This window comes from Aedes aegypti, chromosome 2 (assembly GCF_002204515.2).
Source record: "Aedes aegypti strain LVP_AGWG chromosome 2, AaegL5.0 Primary Assembly, whole genome shotgun sequence".
Taxonomy (NCBI): Eukaryota; Metazoa; Arthropoda; class Insecta; order Diptera; family Culicidae; genus Aedes; species Aedes aegypti.
Window position 1 is genome coordinate 224,797,026 of NC_035108.1, and position 11,932 is coordinate 224,808,957.

At 40.1% G+C, this 11,932-nt stretch overlaps 1 protein-coding gene across 2 annotated transcripts in view; it reads left to right on the plus strand.

The window, feature by feature from the left end:
• LOC5575904 (nuclear factor related to kappa-B-binding protein) overlaps positions 1–9,261 on the plus strand; it is a 45,648-nt gene extending 36,387 nt beyond the window's left edge. Inside the window, exons 9-10 of one of the 2 annotated variants that reach the window (XM_021844140.1) lie at positions 8,703–8,871; positions 8,924–9,261. In XM_021844140.1, the coding sequence (XP_021699832.1) occupies positions 8,703–8,871; positions 8,924–9,126 (372 nt within the window). In that variant the 3' untranslated portion in view covers positions 9,127–9,261. The remainder of the gene's footprint in view (positions 1–8,702; positions 8,872–8,923) is intronic. The other variant, XM_021844141.1, reaches the window with a different exon arrangement.
• The last annotated feature ends 2,671 nt before the right edge of the window (positions 9,262–11,932 follow it).

An 11,932-nucleotide genomic window follows, 5' to 3' on the forward strand; every position in this document is an offset into this window, starting at 1 on the left:
GATTATAGTTAGGATGTTAAAGGCTGCATTATCAGAAAATATGAAAGGAGCAATACACAGATGGACTAGGCTATGGTGCCCACATGAACACTGTTTTTTTATTCGTTTTGTGACGTGGTAGTTTTTGAAAAATACCCATATTCCCTTGCTTCTGAGAAAAGGAAGCATTGTGAAAATCAGCAGCTCCATCAGAATTTGTTGAAATAGTTGTGTAGTAGTGCTAGTCGAAATGGGTTTGATTAATTTGTCATTTAAGTGCTATTCTGATTACTCCTGTCTTTTACGTAAGATTATGAGTCTTAAATGTCAATTGTCAAGTCTCAACAAAATTAGGCTGTTTAGTAGTTGTTCTAGTTAATTTTGTTTTTTGTTGGTAAAAGTTTTTATTGGTCATTACGTTCATATATCCTTAAAGAAAAAAGTCACTTTCCTTGTCTGTTCAACAATTTCTTGAAATTAGCAAGTGTACCCTAATGATCGATCTCAGCGTCTTACTTTCCATACTCATTATTATAGTGAACATTTAAGAGTAAAGTTACCTTAGGCTTCTATTACTGTCTCCTAAAAGATTCACTTTTCGGTGGCAAATGCAATGCTTCACAACGCCTACTTTCTACTTGTAAATTTTGCGAAAATGAAGCTGGAATTAGATTTTTTATACCATTGTTACAAAAGAGGTATTTCTTATTACGGCAATGTAAAAACCATATTAAAATAAGATTGTCGCCACTTATTTCTACTCAATGAATCTACTAGTAATTTTCCTCCTTGGTTTCCATCTAATGGGCTAATGGATTATGCCCTCCCATCGCGGCAAGATCGCATAACCAAGGGGAGGGAACACTCAAAGCAACCTTATTCCTATGAAAATCCACCGGGGGAACTTCGATTACATTGTTAGTCAGCAGTTTCAGGCAAAATATTTGGTTTGAGACGCATAAATACAGATATTTCATTTTCATTTTCATTTTCATTTTGCAGCGTTTGGTGGGGCAATGAGAGCGCAAGTCAGTCCAAAGCCGGGGTAAGGGATAGGTAATGGCCGTAATAGTCTATGCGGACCACTTGAACACCATCGGAAAGGATAAGAAGGGTTGGGGTAGGGTATAGGGAATGGAGAAGACTTGACACAGTAATGCGATTAATGCTGCAAAATGTAAATGTGCTGAAAGCAATTTAATTTGAGTTTTGAAGTTTGATTTGACTTATTAAAATTCCAAATAGATCGGCCATTGTACAAGTAAGAAAGAATATGCTGATCGCTTTCTAGAAATTTTATAAACAACAAAATAATAACAATATGAGAGTGATGCTAAGGGCTGCTGATGGCACAATGCGACGCTTTAGGAGATTTTGATACTGAATGAACATTACTATACAGAGCGCAATTTAATCGATGGTGATAACTTTACAAACTTTATCTGTTTTTACACTGATTGACGATGCTGATGTATGTAAAAATATTTAAAAAATATTTGATATTAGTTCATTTGTTTGTGTGATCTAGGTGTTAATAATGGAAAAAATTTACATACCCTTGATTAAATACTTCCCTGACCAGAAATATTATATTTTGAGCGCCCTTTTCGAAGCTATTCTATCCAGGTATCCATGTACTGCTTTCAATCCTGAAATTATTCTTATTGTGCATGCTCATGCATTATATTAGTGATGCTCATAATCATGCAACAGATAAGAAGGAGAGAAAAAGAGAATATAGGAACAGTGATTAGTAATGAGTTAATTATGTAGTTTTGTTAGAATTATAAACAATTAAACAGCAGTAATGAATAACTTATAAAATTACTTTGCAGCATAGCTGAGCCTTTCGGGACGTAAGACCGATGTATAAAAATAATTTGTTTCGAAATTGTCCGCGTGGTCTTCTAGTGCCCCTATTAGATCAGAATCAGTCATAGACATACATATCGAATGCTCGCCATGACCCTATGACCAACATTTGTATATGTATAGACTTAGCTGATGTGGCTTTTCTAATAGGTAGTTCTTTCACTCATTGATTGTCTTCAAAACCTTGTCAAGTATAGAAAATTGATTTTATTTCATTTATTACTACATTAAAGCTACATTGTACTTATTAAGTATTAGGTATTATTTTATGTTTTTATCACTATTGATATTATCAAGGCCAGAATTCCCAGTGAGTGAAGAATTTTATAGTACTAGAACACCATAGAAGATCGCTTAACATTACCTAATCATGGAACGGCTTTTTGCTCTATTATTTTAGGTAGATGCTATTGATCTCCCTTTGCTCCTATCCGCAACCCGGTGCACGCGCCCTGTTGGTTTTCGAAAACCTCGTAGAAGATTACAAACCGTCAATGGCATTCCCAATCACTACCCCACATTGCACATTCAAGGGTCTGATTGTGCTCCTAACCCACCCTCAGTCTGTAATCTTCTCGCCAGTTTGAAATTATATTTTCCCGAAGTGAAAGTAATTTTGATGAGTGATAGCGTAGTGCAGCCCAACTGCATAGTACAGTAGTTTAACCAGAATCTTTAGGTCAGAAGATAATATCTAAATTTTGTAATAAAAAGGTTGCCATTGCTTTGAAATTTACCCAACATCTAATCAAAACTACTAACAACAGCGATCAATTATCAAAATTCATCGCTCCCTGGAAAATATAATCCCAAGCCCAGGGAGACGCATAAATACAGATATTTGAACAGTTATGTAAATGTAACCACACAAGAGGGTCCATAATACGCATGTATGTTTTATATGCGTACTATGAAGTAAAAACATTGAAGTTGTTGTTAGACTCCACAAAACGTATATGCGTCGGAGGTATCATTGCGGAAAAGCGTCGAGAATGAATTGCTGCTACTAAGGGGTCCATTACTAGCATTGAAACCCTAAATCACCCGAATGGCTCGATACTGTTGCAGTCTGTGAGAGTTGCTGCTCTTGAACGCTCTCGTGCCACGTACAAACGTGAGAGTGAATGTTTACATTCATAGGGCTCTCCTCTGTGCCACGAACTGCTATGGTTCGCGAACTGTTACACTCTCCGAATATGGTTCGATCGGCTTATTCTGATCGAAATCCAAGCACTGATAAAATCTAAATGTAGTATTCTATGCTAAAAATGATCACAAAAGTATTAACAGTGGTCTAAAGTTGTACAATTTGAACAATAGTGCTTTACTTAGGAATTGAAGTTTAAGTTCTGGGGTAGTACAAAGTTAGCCGGAACTGTCGAGGGGGTATTATTTTATGAATAATAATAATGACACAAAAATGGCTCCGTAATGTCTTACGTCGCTTGAGCCATTGAAAAAATAATCAATTATGAAAGACTTTGGCGACATGTAAGTGCAATGTATCATTGAAAACAGTTGAACATGCTTAACCTAATACCGTTAAGCATGTTCAAATGTTTTCAATGATACATTAATGTATCATTGAAAACATTTGAACATGCTTAACGGTATTAGGTTAAGCATGTTCAAATGTTTTCAATGATACATTGCACTTACATGTCGCCAAAGTCTTTCACAATTGATTATTTTTTCAATGCCTAATAAATCTATTTATAATTAATCTTTTCAATGGTTACACCTCAAAAAAGGCGTAACTACCAATTTCGTCCATCTTTCATTAAAAAAAAAAACATTAAGAGGCTCCAAATAATCAAACAAACCAACCTTGAACCAAATTTTTATGATATATTTCTTCTGATAATCACGGCCAATGAAAACCTGTTTAATTATCTCAGATTTATTGAGAGGGTATGGAGCAACGTTCAGCCGGTTTGAGTGACTAACAACTTATAACGTTTTATTCATGTAGAAAATCAAGGCTTACTTAGTATCTAATATAGCTTTTCAAGTTCTTCAGGTTGCTAAGCATCGGCATCGCTTCACTCCTCCTCAACGTCGAAGAACTTCAAACCAATCAGGGTCCGGAATCGATCGAGTTTGACCCGCGCCAGTGGTTTCGTCAAAATGTCCGCGATCATCGATTCTGTTGGACAATAGCGAACTTCCATGACGCCGGTTGACATCAATTCCTTCACGAAGTTGAATCGAGTATCGATATGCTTTGTTCGTCGGCTTCCTCCTGTGGACGTTAGCATGGCGATGCAACTTTGATTGTCTTCGTTCATCACCACGGGTTTAACGACATCTTCCGCGACATCGTACATCAGCTTCGTCAACCAGAGAAGTTCCTGACTAGGCTACGTACTCCGCTTCCGTTGAAGACAAGCTGACGCATTGTTGCTTCCTTGCGGCCCAGCTGATGGATCCGTTTCCGAGCTTGAATACGTACCCAGAGTTGGATTTTTGGTCAACCTTGTCACCGGCCCAGTCGGCATCGACGAAACCTTCTAGACCACCAGCTCTGCCGAGCTGCAGCTTCAGATCAGCCGTCGATGTAAGGTACCGCAGGGTTCTCTTTGCTTCGACCCAATCGGCTTCAGAAGGCTTGCTTACCTTGCGCCCCAGGATGGACGCCGCAATCGCAATATCTGGCCTGGTGCATACCGCAACGTACAGTAAAGCGCCAACAAGGCTACGGTAGCGCTCACCGTTTGGCATAGTTTCCTCCTCCTTTTGCTGCACGTTCGGATACCCAGGGTCCATGGGTATTTTTGATGACTTCGCTTCGACCATGTTGAACCTCTCGGCAATCTTACGGATGTAAGCCGATTGATTCAAAAGGAAATCACCAGAACTTGTTCTCTCCACTTGAATGCCCAGGTAGTTGGTAACATCTCCTAGACTCGTGAGCTTGAAATTTTTCGATAGGTAGCGGTAGACCCGCTCGTATTCATTGTTGTCCTGAGTTGCCACGAGCATATCGTCGACATACAGTAAAACGAATGACATTCTTCCATCGACCTTCCGGATGTAGAGACAGGGATCTGCCTCGGATTGCTTGTATCCTAGCTGCTCCAGTTTGTCCGATATCTTTTGGTTCCAGATACGCCCCGCTAGTTTCAGCCCGTAGAGGCTGCGCTTCAGCAGACACACCTCCTCCTGGGAGCCAGTTTGGGAGCCAGTTTGGTAGCCCTACGGTCTCCTTGAGGTCCCCGTGTAAATATGCAGACTTGACATCGATGTGCTTGACTTGCAGCGATCGACGAGTAGCCACTGATAGTAGGGTGCGAAGGGTAGTGTATTTCGCCACAGGTGCAAACACCTCGTCATAGTCCACACCAAATTGTTGACTATAGTCCTGTGCTACAAGGGATGCAAATTCATCGTCCATGGCTTTCTTCCATTCGTGGCGCTCTTGGCTTCGCATTGCTTCTTCATACGTACGTGGTTCATCTTGCTGAGAAGAAGCCAACCGGGTAGCTTCACTATACCGCACTGGTGGAACACCAATGTTGGACCGGTTGGATCGCCGCACATCATGAACTTCTTCTTCGGCCTCGACTTCGATCGCAGTGTCGTAATCGTCCTCTCCGCAAAACGTTGATTCATCGAAACCTTCGAAATCACTATCTTCGGATAATTCGCTTTCGGTCCGTGGATGCTCCTTCTCAACCTCAATGATAGGATCATCGACTTCTTCAGACTTCTTGGCCACTGACTTGAATGGATAAAACACGACGCCTTCATCAATACTTTCATTTTTGCAAACATCTTCCGCTGGAATGAACCTGGCATCACGAGACACGACGAGCTTGTTTGACGCTAGATCCAGGAAACGATATCCCTTATGTTGCTGCGAGTAACCAACGAACGTCATTTTCATCGATTTTGGGTCCAGCTTGGAACGCTTCTCATTCGGAGTCCACACATAAGCTAGGTATGCTGTTCCGCTCAAGAAAAGTAAAAATTTCTGCCCAAGAAATGGTCAAGAAATTTCCTACAGTGAGCTCCATTTGAATTGACATTTCTTTTCAACTGCGTACTGCGATCGAAGAAAAATGCTTTTCTTGGGCATTTCTTGCAAGAAATTTCCCACGCATCGAGATAGGCGATTACTTTTCGGTTGAAGTGCATACTTCGCTATAGGCTTGCGACCCGAACAACCGCAGATGACTAACGTCAGGCTTCTCTGATGTCCACAATTCGAACGGAGTCTTTGAAACAGCACTTGACGGTAGAAGATTATGGAGGTGGCACTGGAGCTGTGTTGATAGCTTCAGCCCAATACTTTTTCGGCATCTTGGCATCAAGCAACAGGCACCTTCCCATCTCGACTAATGACCGGTTCTTCCTTTCCGATACTCCGTTCTGCTACGGCGTATGGCTGGTGCTGAACTGCTGTCGAATGCCCTCTTGACGACAAAACTCAGCCAGTTCTCGATTTTGGAATTCACCACCCTGGTCCAATCGAATTATTTTCGGCGGTCTGCCGAACGTGGTCTTCATCTCTCGCACGTACTGCTTGATGTATTCGGTCGCTTCTGATTTCCGTCGCATAAAATACACCAAAGAATACCGTGTGAAGTCGTCCGTGATTGCCATGAAATATCGACACCCACCTGGAGTTAATGTGTTCATCGGTCCGCACAGATCTGTGTGCACCAAATCCAGAGGTTGCTTCGTCTTCTTCTTGGACTTCTTCGGGAAAGGTAATCTGGAAAACTTACCCTCCAAACAGCATTCACAGATGGCCTTGACTCCACAGTTCACAATTTTGATACCAGTTGCCAGATTCTTTTTCTCCAGGTCACCGACTGCTTCAGGATCTCTGTGGCCGAACATCCTATGCACGCGTGTTGGCAATTCTCCGAATGACTTGCGCTCCGTGCCACTTGTGCATTGTGAACTATTTGAAGATTGTACAATCCGGCAGAGACATTGCCAACTGCTACTACCTTTTCGTCCTTTGTAATGCGACATCCTACGTCATTGAAAACGACAGTTGCCCCTCTTTGCGTAGCGGATCTAACAGAGAATAGATTTGCTTCAAGATCAGGAACGAATAGCGTGTTGTTGAGAGTCATGGTATTGACAGACCCGTCCGGTCCAGCGCACGGAATACGACACACGCCCTTGCCAGCAGATTTCGACTTGATCCCGTTCGCCAGCACGACGTCATCGGTGATGGTCTCGTCCAACGATTCGAAAAAGTTCTTGCTGGCAGCCATGTGCGAGGTAGCTCCGGAATCAACCACCCATGAATCTGATCTACCACCTACCTTTGTCATGAAAGCGTACTCGTCAGGACTGCTTCGAACCACCTTGGCTTTGTTGCTTCTCCCATTCTGCTTCAGTTCATTTTTCTTCGGTTCTGCTTCCCGGCTCTGTGCCAGCGAACGACAGTCCTTCTGCTTGTGTCCAACCTTCTGGCAATGATGGCAAATTATTGGTTTCCTCGTACCTGCCTTCAACACCGATTGCTCTGTCCCCGAACAGCTTCGCTTGGCCGCTTCGTCGATTAACTTTGTCTTTACAAGATCAAACGTTAGATCGGCGTCCGAACGACTTTCCAGAGCCGTTGTTAATGGGTTGAAGGAATTCGGCATGCTTCTGAGGACCATCGCAACTTGCAAATTTGCGTCTAGTACCTGACGCGCCACCGAAAGCTTCTCGAACAAATCTTGCATTTCCGTGATGTGCTTCTCGATGTTCTCGTCATCAGTATACCGCATATCGCACAGTTTCTTGAGGATGGAAATCTTCGACGTCAGCGTTGTGCGCTCGAAATTTCTCCTTAGGCTCTCCCAGGCTTCCTTCGACGTGGTTGTGTCCTGGATCAGCTTCCGTTGGCTGTCGTCAAGCAGAAGACCAATTATGGCTCTGGCCTTCTGATCACCTTTCTTCCATGCTGCTACCACTGCTGCGTTCGTTTCCAATTCTACTGGGCAGGTTCCGGTTACGTACTCCCAGAGATCTTCTCGAATCAGTAGTAGCTCGACCTTGAATTTCCAGCTGGAGTAGTTGCTTCCGTTCAATCGGTTTACGCCCAATTTTTCCAGCGACGTCATCTTTAGCCTCGAATGGCGAAAAACTCCCGAACGCGACTAACTTACGCACAACGAAGACAATTTTTTCACTTTGTTTGGCTGGTTGCTATGGAGACCCATAACCTATTGAGAGGGTATGGAGCAGAGTAAAACGCGTCCAGCCGGTTTGAGTGACTAACAACTTATAACGTTTTATTCATGTAGAAAATCAAGGCTTACTTAGTATCTAATATAGCTTTTCAAGCTCTTCAGGTTGCTAAGCATCGGCATCGCTTCAAGATTCCCTTTGAATTAGTAGACTTACACATTCTAAAGGGCGTAACATCAAAACAGACCCTACGATTTTTTTTTTAAATTTTGCCCAGACATGCAGCTTAGCTATAGAAAACGACTGCTGAGCACAGATTTGATGGAGATTTTTTTCTGATAATAACGGTCAGGGGAGCACCGTGGGAGTTAAAGTCCCTTACTTGAATAGTATTTGACCACCTTGACTTTATAACCTTTGTTCTGAATTGAACTTTTGCCCCACTTTAGTCTATGGGCCACGGAACAAATATGCGTAGAACGGCAGTAATCGTGTAGCCCAGTGAGAAGACAACGCAGATAGGCGGTAGCCGGGTATGCGTTAATTTTAGCAGATGGAATTCCAGAATCATGAACAATTTGTCCAAATGAACTTATTCGAACTGAAGTTAATTTCTTTTTTGCCGATTGGATTATATCTTACAAGGTTTAACCATGGCTTTATCATTTACAAACGGAGTAACGATTATTTTATCACTTCATTCCTTTTTCAAGGCGACACAAAAAGTCGGAATTCGATTAAACCAACCTACTCAGCGTGTTGTACTCGCCACACAAGGAGGACAACTAGTAACACAACAAATAATTGTTCCGCAAGGGTTCCAGGGAGGTGCTTTCAATATTAAGCGACTGAAAGTCATACCTGTCAGCACTCAACAAAAAGGTAAGTTCGTTGTTATTGAATGTTATGCAATAATTCATGGAGTACTCTTTAGCAGGATCAATACTACGACCACAAATTGTCACAACGCAAAATAAATCTGCGGCATCCACAATTAGCACTGCCTCAAATTTAAGCGTTAGTGAAACTGCTATCGATGGTAACAACAAGTTATACCATGTTTTCAACGCAGGTGTAAGTAGTAGCAGTAATCCCAATGACAGTGTTGAATTAAATTTAGACCCTAACACAAAATAAACTTAACTCTAAGTATACATAAAACTATCATGATTGTCAAAGTGTATATTGTACATTATTTATTGATATTTGTATAAATTTGCTTGTCAAAGTTTTATATTGTTCGAATAAAGTCGTTTGAAACATCAATCATTAGAAAAAGATTTGGTTTTCATAAATATCACAGTCAAAAGATTTGATTTTTTTTGGGGTAATTATTTTTATACATAAGGTACCATGGAGAAAATGGGTAAATCAAATTGTATAGTTAGATTCTTAACATCACGAAGGCTTCCAGTTGAAATGCTTTAGGTCCCAATTAACTTTAACTGCTTCCTACAGCTTTGTTCTACAATTTAACTGTTTAGTGTTTGGTAATTGGGTAATTTTGATTGATAATACAATTTTTCTATCTATGATTTTGATTAGCAGTCCGGAATTCGAACCAAAGTGTCCAATTTGAGGCAAAAGTAAGGAAGCGTCCGGTCCGGAATAAGAATCATGAAAAGTCTACACATTTCTATTTATTTAAAATTATTAAGATTACGGGATCAGCACCATCACCCACCATTCGATAGTTAATTTTTTGCAATTTTGTAGACGACCACTTGAGGGTATCATAAATCATATCTGAATGCCTTCACCATTATTTTACAATTTCTGAAAAAATGTTGTGTTATGATTAATTACGATACCAAACGATGACGCTGGTAGATCACCTTTTCGTGGTGCGTTACGGGGTAAGATCTACCATATTGTACTCTAGTTGTATCTGTTCTTGTAAATACTTATAAGTAACGGTCGGAAGAGTATACGAGAGTAACAAGCCACTAAGACCCACCTATTTGTTATAGATGATGAGGAGGTCGAAGTGGGAAATTGGCTCAATCAGCATCTGAGGTTGGTTTCAACTCATGACTCATGAGTCATGAGTCATGAGACAACTACCTGCCGAGTTCAAGAGTTTATCTTTCGATATCTAGGAGGGAAACGATTCCGAATCAGTGGAGTAGCAGACCTCCTAACTTCTAAAATAAGCTTCTTGTTTCAAGGAATCTAAATGTATCATGCGATGAAACCTGTTCACAGTTTCAAAAAACGACTTTAAGCCTTATAAGTAGAAGCAATAATTTGATACGCCAAATACCGATGCATGGTCAAAATCAGTTTCATTCAACCAGCTTAGTGGCCGAACCTGATTAAGGAACGCGCTTTTGAGAGTTTATTGGTGATAAACTGTTTTCTCTAAAAGGTATAAATAGCGGTATCCTTTTCTAAAGAGGCTCTATGCAAAATGGTAAAGAATGATATTTGTATAAAAAATGACTACTTCATTATTTCTCAATAGTAATGGTGTAGAACGACATGCACTAAACAAAGGACACCGGTATACCACAAAAGATCAAAGAAAACTGGTCGCAGTGGTTCGTCCCGAAAAGAAACAGAAAAAAAAAACGATAATTAAAATCGAATGCACATTGGATTTTTTTTTACTAGAGATCATTTGGCCTATATTTTCATAATAAGAAGGTTTTAAAATTTTCAATCGATGAAATTTTTTCCATACATTTTGTATGGGCTGAAATGCGTCAAAAAACGGGATTTTATGGGTTTTATTATGAAAAATAGCTAAAAAGTGAAAAAAAATCAAAATTTCACCGATGGAATATTTTAAAACCCTCCGATTATGAAAATATAAACCAAATACTGTTCTCTAGCGAGAAAAAACCCGATGTACATTTGATTTTATATTCGTCACATGGCGTGCGTAACTCAAAACAGTTGTGTAGAGAGAAATAAATTATTACAGCACTGGTTTCGTAATGAATTATTACAGCACTGGTTTCAGTTGCGTAACTCAGTGTAGGCCATTTAATGACAGTTTGACGTGATGAAAAACAGCCTATTACGATGAAAAATTGCAAAATTGTATTTTTTGCCATTTCTCATCGTAATAGGCTGTTTTTCATCACGCCAATCTATCATGGAACGGTCTACTTTCCTGCACTGAAGTATGCAGTGCGGAAGCAGTCATTACGCAACTGAAACCAGTGCTGTAATGATTCATTACGCAACGCTTTCTCACTACGCAACTACTTGGAGTTGCGTAATGAATCATTACACAACAATTTTCAGAAATTGTAAAATAATGATGTATGCATTCCGATATAATTTGTGATACCCTCGAGTGGTCTTCTACGAAATTGCAAAAAATGTTGTACGTAACTCGTTGCAGAACTCGATTTTTATAGCACTCGTCGTATTTATCCAACTCGGCAAGCCTTGTAAGATAATTTTCCTACTCGTGCTGTAAAAATCATCATTTTGCAACTTGTTCTGTAAACTACTATTAGGGTGCCGGTGCCATTAGTGGACTACCTAAGCTATAAAAAAATCATAACAAAATATCGAAAAGCCTTAACAGGGATCTTTTGGCGTCAACAGAAAGATTTCAACCACTACTATATGGGAAAAATATAAAAAGAGTGATAAAACTGATTCTTTAACATGAAATCGCTTGAGCCACTATTGGTACACGTGTTCCAGTAGTTGCGCTAGTGCTCCAGTAGTAGACGTTCGGGAATGATACGAGGAATTTTAAATAAAATGGTAAATTTTTACATAGGTTCAACATTTTTTCCCTCGGAACAGCAACTAATATCTTTCGAGTGAAGCATAAAGATCATCTCTGGGACTTTTCTTCATTTCTATACATCCATTTTAAAAACTGCTTCTGTCCGTTGATCCACTACTGAATTTGCAAGGGAGCAAATTTTTTGCATAATCTTAATTATTTATATGACTTTTTGATAAAATAAAAAGCTAA